At 45.1% G+C, this 18573-nt stretch overlaps 1 protein-coding gene across 6 annotated transcripts in view; it reads right to left on the bottom strand.

Annotated features, from left to right (window-relative positions):
- ARHGEF10 (Rho guanine nucleotide exchange factor 10) overlaps positions 1-18573 on the bottom strand; it is an 869022-nt gene that overhangs the window by 591379 nt on the left and 259070 nt on the right. For all 6 annotated transcript variants that reach the window (XM_085610812.1, XM_085610814.1, XM_085610811.1 and 3 more), the window contains one exon: positions 9859-10028. In XM_085610812.1, the coding sequence (XP_085466938.1) occupies positions 9859-10028 (170 nt within the window). The remainder of the gene's footprint in view (positions 1-9858; positions 10029-18573) is intronic.

Below are 18573 nucleotides of genomic sequence, written 5' to 3'. Positions count from 1 at the left end.
CTGGACGTGATCGGACAGGTTCCCCTGATGCTGCGCCCACTGGAACTTCAGGTCCCACTGCAGAGCCCGCATATGCCATCTGGCATGATCGATCAGCAGGATGCACCAGGCCACAAGGGCCAGCAGCCTCAGGGTCACTCTGACCGAAACCTGGAACAAGGGCTGAAAGATCGGAATCAGAGCCCGAATATCCCGGACTCGCTGTTCGGGAGGATAGACCCAAAACTGCACCATGTCCAGAACCGCTCAAATGAAGAGGAGCTTCTGAGAGGGAATCAGGTGCGACTTTGGCACATTGATGGAGAACCCCAGCAAATGCAGGAGGTCGGCCATAGTCAGGAGGTGGGAGGCGACTGTCTGGGGTGAGCCCGCCTTCAACAACCAGTCGTCAAGATAGGGAAAGACTGAAACCCCTGATCTGCACAGATGAGCTGCGACCACCGCCAATACTTTCATAAACACCCGAGGGGCGCTGGTAAGGCCAAAAGGGGAGCACGGTGAACTGAAAGTGCTCGTGGCCTACCGTGATCCACAGGTAATGCCGGTGGGCCTGCAGGACAGGGATGTGAAAATAGGTATCCTGCAAGTCCAGCGCTACCATCCAGTCTTGTGGATTGAGGCCAGACAAGACCTGAGCCAGAGTGAGCATCTTGAACTTCTCTTTACGGAGGAAGCGATTGACGTTCCAGAGGTCTAAGATAGGACGCAGGCCCTTGTCCTTCTTGGGTACCAGAAAGTAGTGAGAATAGCAACCACGACCTACTTCTGGCGTCGGAACGCGCTCGATGGCCCCCTTCGCCAAAGGGGCCGCAACTTCCTGCTAAAGAAGTACCAAGTGATACCCCGACATGCGGTGGTACCGAGGTGGCATGGCTGGAGGGGTAGTCACGAAGGGAAGGGAGTAGCCCCTTCGGACTCTCTCTAAAACCAACCTGTCCGATGTGATGGTGCGCCAGTGGGGAAGGTGATGGTGAAGCCTGACACGCACTGGCTTTTGATGGGCCTGAAAGTTTGGACTAGGAAGGTTTGGAGGCAGTGGTGGCCAGGGTGGAGGTGGACTGACCCGCCCGCTGGCCCCTTGGTCCGCCACGGCGGAACCCACGTCCGCGCTGGGATTGCTGCTGCGCAGGCTTGTGGCTCTGTTGCGAACGCTGCGGGCGCCCCTTCCGGTGCCACCAAAGGAACGAAAAGCAGAAAGTGGAGGAGGGCGGACTGCTGAGAGTCCCAAGGACTTGGCCGTAGCCCGTGAGTCCTTAAACCGCTCCAACGCGCTGTCTGCTTTGTCGCTGAAGAGGTGACGGCCATCAAAAGGCATGTCCATAAGTGTGCTTTGGACATCCCCCAAAAATCCAGTTGTCCTCAACCAGGCGTGGCGTCGGATCGCCACCGTCATTGCAATCTATCTGCCCAGTGAGTCACCTCTGTCTAGGCCACAATGAATCATGAACTTAGCTGCGTCTCTCTCCTCTGCAACAGCCTGGGAGAGAGCTGTCCGGGCCTCCTCCGGACACTGAGGCAGCACTTTTGCCACCGTATCCCACAGAGAGTGGGAATAACGGCCCAAGAGGCATGCGGTGTTCACAGACCACAGCGCAGAACCGGCAGAAGAAACAATCTTCTTCCCAAACTGCTCCAGTTTCTTGGATTCCCGATCCGGTGGGAAGGCGGTCGGGGAAGCAGAGGCTTGGACAACCAAGCTCTCAGGGGTGGGGTCTTGGGAGAGGAAAATGGGGGTCACACGGAGCCAGGCGATGGCGTCGGGCCACGTTCCTATCCACAGGAGCCCCTGTGGTGGGCCTGGACCAGCTGCCCAAAAAAATGTCAGAAAGGGCTTCATTGAAGGGAAGCAGCGGCTCCGCAGATGTTGCTGATGGCTGAAGCACTTCTGTCATGCGGTTTGTCTTGACGGCCACAGCAGGGAGCACGAGGTGTAGGGCCTCGGCCACCCTATGCAACACCACAACATAACTAGCACCCTCCTCCGTAGCCATGGTAGGAGGAGACAGCATGCCAAGGTCTGGTGAGGTATCCAGACCACTGGCTTGCCCCAACTCCACTGCCCAGTCCTGTTCATACTCGCAATCAGCTGCGAGAGGGTCCTCAGACCCCTCCCAGTCCTCCCCTTCCTCCACAAGCTGGTCAACCGGCCTAAAATAAGGAGCAGGGACATAGGGATAGAAATCACCGAGCAACGTCGAGAACGGCATCGATCGACATCGGCCCGACGCCGTTTCCACTCTGGGGCCGACGTCGTCCCGAGGAGCGGGCGACATCGGTAGTGGTGCCGGTGGGGTCGACGTCGGTGGAGGTGTTATAAGGTCAACCGGCGTCGACCGGAATCCAGGCCTGGATCCAGAGGGGTCCTGCGGCACTGAGGCCGGAGCCGAGAGCGATGCCGGGGCCGGAGCCGCTGGCGATGAAATGCAAGGACCCCCAGTCAGGACCGTGGGGCCCAAAGGTGCACCAGCGAGCCCCGACAGCCCAAAAAGGCAAGCCATGGCCAACAGGAATGCCTGTATTTGGGCCAGAGTTGCCTATGGACCCGGAAAGGGCAGGTAGGCCGACGGCGACTGCACAGGCTCTGCTGTAGCCGCGGGGGAGGCACCACCCGCACCCTCAGCTGCGTCGCGCGACCGGTGAGGGGAAGTCAGAGAACGATGACGTTTCTTCGACTTCTTGTACTTCGCCTTACCTGACTCCGAGTGCGAAGAATTGGATCCCGAATACCCATGGTGATGACTCTGCGCATGGTCCCTCGACCTCCCACGGGACCGGGACCTCGAAATGGCACGGAGCCTACTGCCGGGTCTCCAGCAGCTTTCGGGACCGCTCCCGCAAAGACTTCGGTGCCATGGCCCGGCAGTCGGGGCACGACTTGGGGTTGTGGTCTCGCCCCAGGCAGAAAAGACATACATGGTGCAGGTCCGTCACCGACATCATACAGTGACAGTCCTCGCAGGACTTAAAACCGGGCATCCTAACTGCACCAGAAGTCGAAGACTCGATGAAAAATAGAGACAAAAAGGCCTCAAAAAGTCAGTAAAAAATAGACTGGGGGTTCCTGCTCTTCCCAGACCTGAGCTTGCTGGCGAGGAAAAAGAAAGAACTGACTTCAGCGCGCGTGGGCGGCGTCTAAGTAGTGCCCGCGATGTCATCTAGGTGACCATGGCGCCAACGACGGACGTAGAGCCGCACGACGTCACCTACCGACGAGCAGGGGTACTGCTGCCAAAATCTTTCCGAATCCAGTCTGACGCCTGGGGGTAATTCTAACATAAGGAATCTACCACTATGTGTTTCTTTTAGATATGCATCATTAAAGAGCCTCCATTTGGAGGAAGGGTTGCTCTGAGGAGTTATTTTCTGTCTCTACAATACTAGTTGACCCCCCAAACCTATCTTTTGACACCAAAAAAAAGTATATAGGTCTCATGTTTCCTGAAATATTACATTATCACTGCAACACATCTGCCATTTTTAAAAATGTCGTCCAGAAGAATTAGGACCAGAGTAATAATGTCTACCCAAGCTAAATTACTTCTCTAATGATACAAAAACACAAATCAAAAATGAAAATCTCTGGACAACATTCTTTTTACGGATGTATATCAAGGGGCCAGGACTATCCAGAAAGATGAAAAGGCAAATCCTGAGGGTTCACCTGCATACATTATGACAACAGATTATGGATTACATATATGTTTTGGCTTCATCGATGGAGCAAGATCACGAAAAAAGAGGGTCCATTGAGTTTCCAAAATATGGAACTTTTAAAACTACAATTATTGAAATCTTAAAAGGTAAATTGTATAAAAAGAGACCACCCCTAGACCTCCTCAATATGAAGCTTTGAATTTATGGGAGAGGGTTGTATGAGAACAAAAGAGAAGGAAAATCTGTGATTGATGGAACTAGATTATATTCAGTAATTACAACAGAAACACCAGGAAAGGGAAATGAAACAAAAGCAACAGAGAAAGGTGAAGAGAAGAAAGAGAATGATGATGAAACAGAGAGCAATTCAGGGGATAATATTTTAGAAGATATGCTAGCTGCAAGACCACCACCTTTTGCAACATCCACTGAACAAGGTGAATCAAATACTAGTACAAATAGTACAGTGGCTACTGCCCCTATAGAACCCAGTGTACTACAGACTGAAAGACTTCTACAGATACTTCAAATTGTTCCACCAGGCGCAGCTCGATTAAAGGTTACAGTTCCTACTGTGGCAAGTAAACCTGTTGTGTATAGTACAGCACAATCACCACCAGTAAATGCACAGAACACCACAGACAGTACAGGCACTCATAGATGGGGAACACTAATCTGAAAAAGAAGGGCTTTTAGACATTACCAAACTAAAAGTGGAATATGAGGAAATAATAAGAGGTTGTTTAGAATTAGAATATCAAAAGAAAGACTTAATTTACCTGTGTAAGGAAATTACCAGACAAGCATCAGTCAAACATGATAATTCTGTCAACCTAACTCAGAAATATGAAATTGATCTTTCCAAAAAATTCCATCTGCATAAACGTTATAGGGGTCATTTAGATGATGTAGCAAATGAAAATATGCGTGCCATAGGAATGCGTTTACATATTATGGAACTGGTAGCGTGCATTTGCAAATGGGGTTAAACTAAAAAATCTGTATTTAAGGGCCTCATTATGAAGTCGGGCGGTTGGACTGCCGGCTGCTATTGCGGTGGTTGGGAAACCGCCCGATGAGAATGTGGCGTTCTGACCGCTGTATTTTGATTTGACTGACAGGCTGGCAGTAAGAAAGTCATCGGTACTATGGTGGGGGAATGCTGCGGGTGTAGAAAAGGCCCAAAGAACCTGCCACCACTGTGCAGCACCTCCTGCATGTCCATGCACCGTGTGACATGCACTATATTGTGCATGGCACATGGTACACGGAGGTGAGTGGGGGCACTATATGTGCCTGCACTTTTCATTGGGCTATGAGGCCCGGGGGGCCTTTTTGCCCCCCTAGTCACTTTCCGACAACCATTTCATAGTGGGGTTCCTCCCATGAAAAGGCTGTCGGAGAGGGATATTGTGATCCCAATGGCAGTGCCTACCATGGTACTGCTGCCATTCAGCGATGATCCTCTGACCGTTGCTCCATCGGGATCTATGATCCTGGCAGAGGCAGTGGTGCTGCATCCGATAGCTGTGGGTCCAACCGCCAGTATCGTAATACAGTATGCGAACTGGAGGGCTGCTGGCAGTTGGACCGGCACCCACGGGCTGTCAGCAGTCTGACTGCTGACATCATAATGAGGCCTTAAGTGGGCAAAGAAGTATGAAAAGAAAAAATGGGAAGCTGAAGTGGTAGGAACGAAAGATGAGAAAAATAAGGGAGAAACCACAACATAACTACTAAGAGAAATACCAGAATAGCATGGACATGTACCTTGGAGCAGAGGTGATCTTACATCATTTATGAACAACTTCCCAAAATTGAGAGACAAACCTGTGCAGTATACTCACAAGTAGAGCGGTTTATAAAGATTTCAAAAGGTGTTGTGGGCTGAATTGGATTTGTTCTTTATTGTAGTGCCTAATGATTTGTGGGCTGAGTGTAACACTGCTGCATAATGGCCACATGAGGAACCAGTAAGAAATATTAGAACTAATGCACCATCTCCGGTAGTTATGATGGGCAAAGTGCCATGAAAAGATTTGGATTGGGATTCAATTAAACAAACAACGCAGGAACCAAAAGAATCAGTTCATGAATTTTGTGAAAGAAAGTTACAGGTGTTCCAACAGCATAGAATATCCTGAGAAAAAGGATATGGGAATGTTTGTGTATCAGTTTGTCTTAGAGCTGAGACCAGAGATCAGTTTGCACATAACTCAAAGTATGATGTGCTGGAAGAGAAAATCACTTGATGAAGTTTAGGGATATTATAAATACTGTAGTGATGAATTCGAGATGAAGCAGAACAAAAGAGAAATACATTTTGCCACAGACAAGGTTGGCTCAGAATGGGTTTCTGAATGTTTTTTTTTTTTTTACAGGGACTCAAGGCGGAATGCAAGGTGTTGCTGTTCCACAAGTTGGTTTCCAGGGTAACCAAGGATGGGTTTAAGGTGCCTCAATGTAGATGTACCGGTGTTCCTGTTAATAAAGGTTCAGAAGCAGATTTTGCTGCAATGAGAAAGGTTACTCTGTCGCATCTGTCACAGAATCGGACTTTGGAAGAGGGAGTATAGATATAATCCGAAAAATGTTAATGAAAATGTTCTAATGCAAAAAGGAGTGCAGATGAAGGAACATGCAGGTGCCAATGCAAGGACAAGTCCCAATGATGCCAGTCCCATCAGCTCAAATGATCCAACAAAACATGGGAAATCCCCGATTCAATTTAAATCAGAAGCCAAAAAATAATACTAACCCGTTTCAGAATTCAAAGGAACCATTTCCTAACCCAAATCAAAACTCATTACAGCAGTATCCCTTTTTCGAAAATGATGGTTCAGGTTCTGATGTTTATTAATGAAGGTGCCTGGGGGAGGCAGATTTGATACGTGGCGCAGTCTTAGAGGTAGACCAGCGTGGACCATATGTAGAGGCTAAAGTGTATGGCCACCCTGTATAATTTCTTATTGATACAGGAACTACCCGATTTACTGTTATAACAGTGGAAGTCCCATACCTACCCCTTTCGGCCAAATTGTCAGAGTAACAAATAAACATATTACAAATCTAATTTAAGAAAAGGTCCCAGTCAAAATAGGTTCATTTGAAGAAAAACACCAGTTTGTTGTTAGCGATTTGAGTACTGTAAATTTGTTAAGGAGAGATTTGTTGAGCAAGTTAAATTGCACCATTTACTGTACACTGAACGACGTAGCTTTGGCTATCTTTTCTATTAGAAGAGACACCTGCATTGAGGGTGGTAATTGTACCATGATAAAGGGCATCCAGGATATCTGCCAGGGCAGCAAATGTGACTAAGGATGTATCAGGGATGAGAGTACAAGACTCTTGGGCTGTATACAGTTAACGTTCCTAACCCAGTGGATTGTTGATTTAGGAATCTAAGCACTTTGGCAGCCTTCATCAAGCACGGAAACATGGATGAGAACATGAATTGACAGTGAGAGAAGCAGATAACCAGTGAAGTCTGTAATGCACTTGGGTATGTGACTACGATATATGTGCCACCTTAATCACTGGGTTGGGTTGACCAATTGTAAACACTCCAGATTGCTCATGTCATCAATAGAACCTTGAGTTTATGAATTTTTGAGATACTGGGACAAATAAAAATGGTTTCTATGATTTCAAAATGTTTCAATCATTTCGCTCTTCAGAATTTCACTAAGCAAAATTATCCTCTTAAATTAACTACACTTCCAATAAGATTTGGCATACAAGAGTTCATTCTTTCACCTGTTTCATAAGGCATCCCTTACGACAATACTCCATAGCAAATCTATCTACTTATACCATTATTACAATATCACTCAGGTGTGCCTTCTAGTCTGGGATCCCAAAAGGATAAGAAATCTAAAACTCTTTCTAGAGAAGCTGACTAAATGAATGTCATTGCTTTCTCTCAAAATGAAACTGACCACAACGCAATTCCCAGCCCTCTCCCCCCACAACTCTCTGTCCCCAAAACACAAATGGTTTGATACTGTACATCCCCCAAGTATCCACTCCACCATGTAAAGTTTCTCATCATTTAATATTGTCCGCACCGCTGCTTGGTTGGTTAGAGAAGCCAAAAAACCTGATCACATCACACCTAATCCACAACACATTCACTGCCTTCCTTTCTGAAGTGAAGATTGATTTAAAGATCACAAGCATAACACAAAACGCAGGTCACAATTCCCCTCATTCCTACTTGAAGACCAAACTTCAAAACACAGGTGAACAAAATACCAGAAACAGAAATTCTCATAATCTCCAAAGCCAAATAGGAAAACCATCAGAAGAAGCATTTTCCGGTCTTGCTCCTAGACTATATAACTCCATCCCCAACCACGTTTGACTTAACCCCTTCGGTGCTCATGACGGAACGGTTCCGTCATGAGCGTCGGTTGAGCTGTGCTCATGACGGAACCGTTCCGTCATGAGCCCGCCCGCGCAAGAAAAGGTCAGCACCGCGGCGGAATTCGCGCCGCATGGAAGGGGTTAACCCTAATCTCCTTGCTTTACCAAAAGACTTAGAAAGTCACCCATTTAGACTCTGCCTCCTTGATTAATTCCTTAACTATGTTCTCTCCTATTTTTAATGATATTTTGTTTTAATGTTATTTTACTATCAATTACATGCAAAGTGCTTCGCTGCCCGTATGATTAGATTCGAGCTACAGAAATACAATAAATACATTTATGTGATTGCCACCCAAAGTGCATAAGTTGTACAAACACTGGGCTTCCTATAAGAAAATTATTGAATCACTGCAGATAAGAGGGGATATGTGGTTGAAAATGTGAATACATATGCAAGCCTTGTATTTCAAAAATAGGTTCTCAAAAGAGTTGCAGTGTGAACCCTTTATTTCAGACTTCTCGAACATGTCGATCATGCGCTACCAGTAGCTCAAAGGAGCTTGCTGCCTGGAGGTTGGAATCATTCAATGTTGTGCCAATCTGCTAGTGCTGCCCTTAAAAACATAGTGAGCCAAGTTCTTGGAGGTTTACTCTCATACTCTCAAATAAACAAATGTCCTGCTGCTTCCTCTCAATAAGCCTGAAAAAATGTCTCAGCACAAATTGTTTGGAACTCTCTCATGACAACTATCCTGAAAACAGTCACTTAAAAGAGTCATTGATAACATTACTACATGTAAATTTCTTTTTCTATTTATTTTCCATTTCTCTTTCTTTCCTTTTGTTCTTCCTTTTCCTTTCCATCCTTTTCTCTTTTTTCTTTGTCTCACTCGTTCCCTATCTATCTTTTTCTATCGCTTTTCCTTTCATTTTCCCTTTATTTTTCTTTCTCTTGTTTTTTCATCCACTTTCTTTTCCTTGATCCTTCCTTCCTTTCCTCCTTTCCTCCATTTCTGTCTTTCATTTAATTTTTCCTCTTTTATCACTTTCCTTCTTTCTTTCGTTTCTCTTTTTCCTCCTTTGTTCCTTTCTTGTTTTCTTTTTTCTTCAGCTTTCCTTTTTTCCTTCTGTCAATTTTTCTTTCCTATCCTTGTGTTCTTTCTGTACTCTCCATCTTGCCTTCTTTCACTCTCTCCTTACTTTCTTACCTTGTCTTTGTACGTCTTAACTCCTCTCCTTCTCCTCTTTGATCCCCTTTCCTTTTTTCTTCTGCTTCATTCCTTCTTTTGTTAATTTTTTTGTCTCTCATTTATTTCCCACTTCCTTCATCGTCGTCTCTCCATTATTCTTACTTTCCCTTCCTTCTCTTCTGTTCTTTTCCTGTATTACTTCTCTTTTCATTGTTTTTTCCATTTTTCTATTCCCGCCTTCATTCCCGATTTTCATCCTCCTCTCCTCACCCTTCCTTTCTCTCCTACTTTCCTCTCTTTTCTGGTTTGCTTCTACTCCTTCCCTTACCTACATCTTACAAAGTCCATATATTAGGCAGTAGCTCAGTGGGGGGGGGGGGGGGGGGTATATTCATCATAAGTAGCTTGCATAACTGAAAGGGTAGGAAATCCTGCTTTATTTCACTGCATCTGATGATGGATTCTGGCTCCAACTCTGCTATCAGGATGATGTTGGACCAAATGATCACATTCCGATTATCACCTCTTACTAGAAATAGAATAAATATACTGCTTCTCAATCAATCAATACATGTAAAGGCTACTTTATTATAATTGCGGGGCTCAAAAATAAAATACATTGCAAATACTATAGATTACTTACATGCCTCTTGTTAGATATTCGGAGAAAAGAAACTGGAGCCCCATTTTTACACTCTGAATCACTTTGTTCTTCATAGCTCTCAAATTCACTTGAACTCCATCCACATTCCAAAGAACTGTTGCCACCTTCTTCGCCATTTTCTACATCATCATAAATCATTTCCTCTGGATCTTATAAAAGAAGAAGAAAGCAAAATTTCACAAAATATATTTGTATATCCATCTAATACTGTCCTTACCTTAACTATTTTGCAGTTTTTACATTTGTGTAAGATTTTTTAATGCATTGTCAAGCCTTTATTTTCAACTACGCGTCCGTATGCACTTTAGAAACCCTTTACATACATAGCAACCATGACAGAGTTTAATCAGGGGACATGCTGCTTTCGGTAAGACTTAATCAGCAATTAACTTTCTAGACATGTACACCAGCTTTACTATAAAATATAAATAATTAAAAATGATCTGTGTATATTCAAAGAAGTGCATGTGTAAAAAAGCAATAGGGAAGAAGTACAAACAAACATACATTAACACAGCTGCACGTTGGTATAGAAATGAAGAGGCAACTTTTTTTCAGGGGATGGACAGGACTATAATTCTCCTTATTTTGGTTCTTGTATATTGGGACCCTGTTCAATGGTGCAGGTGCTCTTCAGATTTACAACAAGTATTTGCAATGCAATAGGTCTCGCATTTGCGAGAGTTTAAGCTATTGGCATTGTAAATGACAATGACTTTTATTTACGTTTTAAAAACCAACACTTAAATAAAAGGCATTGCCATTTACAATGCCAGTAGCTCAAACTCTCACAACTGCGAGACCTATTGCATTGCATGCTTGTTATTTAGTGCTGCGTGCCACACATTTCTAAATCCCTGTAAATAGCATGTGTTATTATTGCCCAATTTAAGACAGCCTAGGTACCTTCACATCACCGCAGGTTTCAGCGACGAGCGTTCAACTCTTTGAATCATCTTTCCGGCTTTAAAAAAGTACCAGAATCCAGCGAATAGAACAACTGGGCGTACTACTCACACGGGTCCTGGGCAATTTGAGAGTTGTCAAAAGCTAAAACGGAATTATTTTTACCACGTTTAGTTGGGGTGTTGTATTACTACCAAACTCGGGACTGCTTAATTCAGGGGCCTCTGCTTCTGAGCAGTTAAAACTCAGACCATTCCGGCAGCAGGCAGATCTCTCTCTGCAGCAGCTCCTGAACCCTTTGAGCTAACTTCTTGTTTAAATCGACCCTAAATACAGTGGCTTAGCTGTGACGTGTTTCTGACTGCAGCTCCTTTTGACCTACTCCATGAGTTCAACGCCCTGGGAAACTCCTCATCCTAGTATTGTGTTAACATCTGCAATTGGCCGGTTTAATAACAGATTATCGTGGTGATTTGCAATAATCTGATGTGAATTGCTAAAGGGGACTAAAAATGACTTGTTTTATAAAGTTATTTCTGCCATGGCCTTGAGGCTTCACAGCGCAGTGATTCGTAGGTGCTATTGAACTACAACACAGGATGAGTGTCTGGTTTGCCCCACTCCGGTTTCCAATGATTTCAGCAGCAGATGCATAAACCTGAAATGAATATCTTGGAAAACGGGGTCTTCATCAGGACTGGGAAAAGGGAAGAGGCTTACACCTAGAAACAATAGTGAAATCGAATGAGGTGTGTCTAACTAGCAGACAATTATATTGATTACGAAATTAAACATTAATTACCAGCATCAGCAGGGGCAATTCGTGCTGGAAAATCGAGAAGTGGGCCCTCATGGCTCCTGGGGTAGAAAAAGATGGGGAAACAGGGAGTACAACGAGATTAAACTACAATATAAAATAAAGTAGCATGTCACCACAAAACCCATGATGATACAATACTCACCACTGGGGGTGGTTTTGTGAGCCTTAAGGGATCGTTTCCTATGGGCGTCTGAATATTCATACAGGGCAGTGGTTCATACATAACCAAAGCTGTTTTCCAAGATATTCATTTCGCTGGTTTCAATAGGGGTCGAAACGTCGACTTTTCTTTGTCTTCTATCAACACATTAGACTGACAGTGATTGTATAACTGCTTTCTTGGTTTATGTCGTTGTACCTGTGTTTCTTGCCATTTAAGTGGCATGTAAGGTCCCTGAATATACTGTGGATGTTTCTATATGCACGACCTTCCTCCCTCACATCGTTTGCACTGATCCGAACGTCTTGCACTTGTCACTTCACTTGCACCTGTCTATTCAAAATGATGATATTGATATAAACTTTGTCTACTGAATGGTTGATTGTGTCGACCTTTTTGCTGTATAATTGATTAAATCTGGTCATTTTTGAGTTGTCCTAAATTTGTATATTTTGTCAACAAATGTGCTTTGTAATGTTTTTGTAAATCTACCTCCACTGTGACTTTTTTTGTGTACTGATCTCCTTACCTTGGTCCAGTCCTGAAGGCGAGTAGGCCGGGGGCTCCTCTGCAGGGCACTGTAGAGACTGTTGGCTCGCTACCTCCCTGCTAGGACCTGAGGTCTCTGAATTCATTTCTTGGAGCCAGGCTGCCCCCACCACCGCTGGTTAAAGAAACAAGCTGTTGCTATTCCGCGAATGCAAAAAAAAGTGCTTACCGAGCGAAGGGGATCGCCGCTAGATGCTGTTTGGGAGGTGGGAGGGGTGTTCTCTGTAGGCAGGAAAACGGGTGTGGCATTAAGTAAATAAATAAATAAATGAAAGGCCACAGGGATAGCCGTTGGATGCTGTTTGGGAGGTAGGAGGGGTGTTCTCTGTAGGCAAGCATTCGGGCGCCGTATTAAATAAATTAAAGATACCGCGATGGCTGCTCGATGCTGTTTAGGAGATGGGAGGGGTGTTCTCTGTAGGCAGGCATATGGGGACAAAAAAAATAGTGCTTACCGACTAATTAAAGGGGACAGTTTAACGACGCAAGTAAAAGATCCAGTCCTGATGGGAAGTCCCAAAAGGAGACAGGGCGGTAACAAGGAGGGACTAAGAAGCCTCATTTTCAATTGGAGGCCAGCGTTTACCATAGACGATGATGCCAGCCAATGAAAAATAGGGGCGGGGCTTCCACCCCACTTCTAAAACATACCCTACTACAATATGCCTCGCAGAGCGAGCAGCGCATGTGCGTTGCAACGCTAGGTCTGCGAGACCTAAAAACAGAAAAATCTACAGGCAGGTAAAAAGCTACGCAATGATCAGATTCGACTTTATTCGTTCTAAATAGACCATAAAGTATAAAAGAACATAGATTTGTATAAGTTAATGCAGACCGCAGAAAACCATACAATAGCAGCATGATATTAACAAACGTCAAAAAGCCTTTATGTAAAATGATCATTCAAAACATAAAAATCCATACAGACAAGAACAAAGAGAAGTGTATCAGTTAATTGCATAATCAACGGGGCCCTCTGCTTCAAGGCACATTGAATGTAAACAGCAGTTAAGAAGTACATTTTCGAAGTAAGGAGAGACCTTAGATAGTTAAAAGCCGCTCTGAATAATCGATTTTTTTGCCTCTTTTAAATAGCGGAGTAAATAGCGTTTTCTCAGAAATGAAAAGGATTTACAGAAGAAAATAAAATAAATTGTGCTTTGAGTTGAGTGCTCGTCACAAGGACAGACAGGTAAGCAATGAAAATAGGAACTCTGGTGAGGAAAGGCGGCCAGAAAGTGCAAGTCTAAGTCTAACTAGCAAAAATCTGTGATGCCGGTTACACACCGATCTTAAATAACGTTCAGTGCTGGTATTCACATAGATCTGCATATATGCCTGGACAGTTGGCATATCAACCACCCTCCGCATTCTCGCTTGCATGCAGCCATCTAAAAAGGTTTTCTTCAGCGAAATGAGGAAGGCAGTGTTCACCCAGTGGCGAAAAGAAACTTAAGGGCCCACCTGCATGGCTGTGTGGGCCTATGTTATGCCACTACTGTCACCCAGCTGGTAGAAGTTAATAGATCTTTCCGCCCCAGAATTAGATATTGCGAATGTACCTTATCGAGGGGATTGTTAAGCATTGGTCAAGTTTCAGACAGTCAGCAATCATGACCCTTTTGAACGAGGTCTTAGATCAGATTCTCAGCCACAGGAGGAGTGGTTGCATTCTGATAAAAACCATTTATATACCCAATCTCTGAATGACTTATGAACAAACTGGTAATTTTAGGGACGGATAATAGCCTTTTAATGAAACTGTTCTCAATTGTTTCATGACCTTCCTGAGCACTAATGCCCCACAGCCCAGCCACATAGCAGGCAACAGCACAGCATTTGGCTTTCTAAATGGCCATGAGGTCCCTCATAGGCTTCTGGCCTAGTCTAACGGGCAAAGCGAAGTCCAGCTTCAATGGGTTTGGAGAATGTCAATGTCAATGTCAAATGTTTTGGTAGAGCGCGCATATCACCAGACGGTCTCAGGGCGCTTAAGGCAGTGTCTCTACTGGACTTCAGGACCCCAGATGACTGTCGAAGAACATTTTGAAATCTGAAAACAAAGGGATAGTACTAACCTTAGAGCCATTGTCTAAAAAGGCAGTGCTATCCTTTTTCTGTGCACAAAAGATCATAACATGCGTCATGGCATGGTTGACCCTTACATCTGAGCTAGTCATGAACTGGCAGAAACGGTCCAGCAGACTTTGTAGACCAATTGCTGTCCTGACAATTAGGACAGTATCGTCAGCATAAATTAACATGGGAACTCTGCGGGGACAGTTACCCCTAAGCTCTAATAGATTTTCTTCCAAGCCATTTACATACAATGAAAATAGAAACAGAGCCAAGACACAGCCCTGGTGAGTGCCCCTAGTTAGACTAAAGGCTGTAGTTGTCTTCTTGCCAGGGCGGTTTCTTACGCTGGCATTGATGTCATTGTGAAGCTCTCGGTTGAAATTGACAATATACTGATCGACCCCCATGTCTGTCATAATGCTCCAGAGTTTGAACCTGTTAACGGAATCAAAAGCGGAGCTCAGGTCCATAAAACCAGGAAAGGCTTGCGCTTCTTGGCCGCTGCGTATTTATTTAATAACTAGTATCAATTCTGAGCCTGCTCCACAGTTCCTAGGTTGGGACGGAAGCCGAATTGGACCACTTAAAGTACATTATGTTCATTGGCCCACAGCTGAAAGCGGTCCAACAAGATTCGTCCCATGATTTTGGCAGTCAAATTAATCAAAGAGATGAGGCGATAACATTGAGGATCAATTTTTGAGCCCTTTTTAAAGATGGGGATACTAGTAGCATGGGACCAACCCTTGGGAATGCCAGTAGCTAGGTCAACATTGAGAATATTGGTCAGGAGAGGAGCCCATAATGAAGTATTAGCTTTAAACATGTATGAAGCAATCCCGTCTGGGCCAGAGGCACGCCCAGCCAGGCAGCTGGCTATTGAGAATAGAACCTCACTCAATTCGACTTCTGGGGCTGTAGAATGTGTTGTCAGGGTACAGAAGAACCTACGGACGACCTGAAGGGGTCAATGATAGTGCAGTTTAGGGAGACAATATTCTCCATATCAGAGCCAGAATAAAGCTTCATGAAATGAGTGACCCAGATATCAGGAGGAATTGAAGTATCAATGACAGGGCCTTTAACTTTCTCAAAATGATTGTGGTTTACTGTTGCCCAGAACGTTTTAATGTCTCTTAGATCACTTGATTGCAATATGGAGGAATAGGTTTCTTCTCTAATAGCATTCTTCCCTGCTCTAAGGGTACACATGATACAGGGTCCTGCAGCTTCAAACCACATCCTGATTTATGGTTTTCTTCTTCAGGGCAGCTAACAACTGGGCATTTGCCTTAGTGCAATTTGAGGCAAACCACTTAGTGGGCAGTCTGCTGCGAGATCTAATTCGGACCAGAAACAGTTCATAAGCCGTACCACAAATAACTTTGTAGCTTTGAAGAAGCTTGGTGCCACAGCCCTCTATATAATAATCAACTAGTCTCTTCAGAAATTCAGGGAGTGAAGAATTCACCAGCTGTGTTAGGAATGTAGTTTCATCTGTCTTCGACCAGCTCTTGATCACCCCACGGTTCCGAAAGAATGATAAAGGAAGGGATTGGTCCTTTTTAACAAGGAGCGAGGCATGCAGTGAGAGAGCCAGAAGTTTATGGTCACTAAGTGGTGAGTCAGTGTTAGAAATGGGGTTTCTGGTTGGTTTGGGTATGCACCTAAGTCAGGCAGAACCCACCACTCTAAACAGGGTAAGGGAGTAACACACCCAAGATAACCCCTACTCACCCCCATGGTAGCTTGCCAGAGGCAATGTGTAAACCGCTTGTGCAACACACACACACCAGTGACACAATAAATACACAACCAAAAAGAGACTCCACACAATATTAGATAAAAATGTCTCATATATTTTATATAACACATAGACCAAACTTGACATAAACCATAAATCACTTTGCCAACGAGGCAATTGTCATAACATCACAGTTGGTGCAATAAAGTAAATACTTATATGTTGCACACATCATTAAAACACCATCACTGTACATATTCTGCAGGTCCTGAAATAATACTCGTTATCCTGTCATTACAAGGCATAAAATGACATATATAACATCAGGGCTAGAAATGCAGCAGTTTGGTTATGCCAAGAAAAACACATGAATCAACATATGTGGGTTTATATGTCATTACAGTTCATCATAAATCACCCCAAACGCAATTATCACACAGATATAGCGCACCTGCACTTCTATTACAGGTAATGCAGTAAAAATGTGAGCCTCTCAGGAGATTAATGCACATGTACACTGTAGGCTGCAGGCCCACCTGCGTGCCTGCTATGAGATATGGTAAGCAAGGGGAAAGGCTGAATGGTACCTCTGTTGAGGATTCCTTCCCATCTGGCTAGTGGGGGCAACAATTCCCCCAAAGGTATGTGACACACATTGGGGAAGTGGGGGGGAGACAGCAAACTCCACGAGGAGAAAGGCACAAACAAGGCAGCTGCCCGCGAACGTGAGCCGCAGGGGCTGAGCTTACAGGGATGGCAGCGGAATCGGGGATAGGCTAATGCCCAGAGTGGCACACTGCTCAGGGCGCTCCTCCTGCCAAGAAACTGAGGGACACCGGACGGATTCTGTTACCCCCTGGCACAGGAGACATCCTGACTCACCGCGGGATTGATGGCCTAGGAGCACAGGTCTGCTCCCAGCACCTTTCCTTGCAGCAGGGGACCTCTCGCTGAGCAGGATACACTGAAGTCTGGTTCCATACAGGGAAACCAGGGCAGCAGCTTCTCTTGTGGAGGCAGTCCCTCCGCTGAGCGGTAGTTGCTGACAGTGATGTGAGGAAGCCCTCTTTGTCTGAGCGGCATGTGCAAGGTACCAGCTCGTTGACTTGCGCATGCAATGCCTGTGTAGCGCGAGCATGTCTTCTGGATTTCATGGAAAAGGCAGTTAATTGCGCTGTGATGCCTGTTTAGGCAATTCCAGCTGGGTCACAAAAGGAAGCACCCCACCTGCCTTTGGGCAAAACGTTGAATCAGCACATGCTGATTGGGCGATCCAGAACCAGTTGTCTTACTCACCACATGCTAATTTCCGGTGACTTTGGAGGCCGAACTCACAAGTCCCACTGTCATCTTGAGGTTTTCAGCTGGTTTCCAAAGCAAAGAGCAGACACAGCACTCACCACATGCTGGGCTCCTTGGAGTCACTGGGGGAGGCACAAAGGTAGGCTGTAGGCGGAAGGCCAGCACATCAAAATAAGCTTGCAGAGTGACAGTCCTTTCAGCAGTCCCACAGGCAGGCAGGCCAGCACAGCAAAGCTAGCAGTTCAGAAGGCAGTTTTCTCCTGACAGCACAGCAGTTCCCTGGCAAAGTGCAGTGTGTAGAGCCAGCAGAGTCTGGTTACAATGTCCACGCAGTGTCTAAAAACATGGGGTCACAGCCCCTGTACTTATATTCACAAAGTCTTTGTTCTGGAGGTAACTTCAAACAACTTTAGAAGTGCACAACACCCCTAGTCAATACCCAGCCCTGGCTTCAGACACACTACAGGGGGGCGGAGACAGCATTGTGAGAGGACAGGCACAGCCCTATTCAGGTGCAGGTGACAACTCCTCCCACCACTTTAGCTCAGGAAATCCCATCAGGATTTGTGGCAAACACTTCAGCTTCCTTTGTCACGGTCTTTAAATGACAAGTCAATGTGGCAGTAAACTGCACATGCAGGCCCTGCAGTGGCAGAAACCTGAGAAAGATTTGAAAGGCTACTTCTGTGGGTGGAGCATGCAGCTCTGCAGGCCCACTAGCAGCATTTAATTTAGAGGCCCTGGGTATATAGAATACCACTGCACAAGAGACTTACAGGTAAATTAAATATGCCAAACAGGTGTAGACCTAACATACCAAGTTTACAGGAGAGAGCACATGCTCTATAGCACTTATCAGCAGTGGTTAGGTGCCCAGAGTCCTAACACCAACAAAAATAGTTCAGAAAAATACAGGAGGAAGGCAAAACAGTTGTGGATAACCCTGCACAAAGGGCCTGGTCCAACAATCATCAAGGTTATAATACAGCAGCCAATCCCTCAATGGCTGTGACAAAACAATAAAAATCTATGTGGCTCGGAGTACCCTTCCCGACATAGGTGGGAGTAGTGTAGTGTACTGTACTGAATTTAGGGAGTCATAGGAGAAGATTACATTACATTTGATAGCAATAC

Source organism: Triturus cristatus, chromosome 6, assembly GCF_964204655.1.
Source record: "Triturus cristatus chromosome 6, aTriCri1.1, whole genome shotgun sequence".
Classification (NCBI taxonomy): Eukaryota; Metazoa; Chordata; class Amphibia; order Caudata; family Salamandridae; genus Triturus; species Triturus cristatus.
The sequence above is the reverse complement of the archived record's forward strand: the minus strand, read 5'-3'. Positions and strand labels throughout refer to the sequence as shown.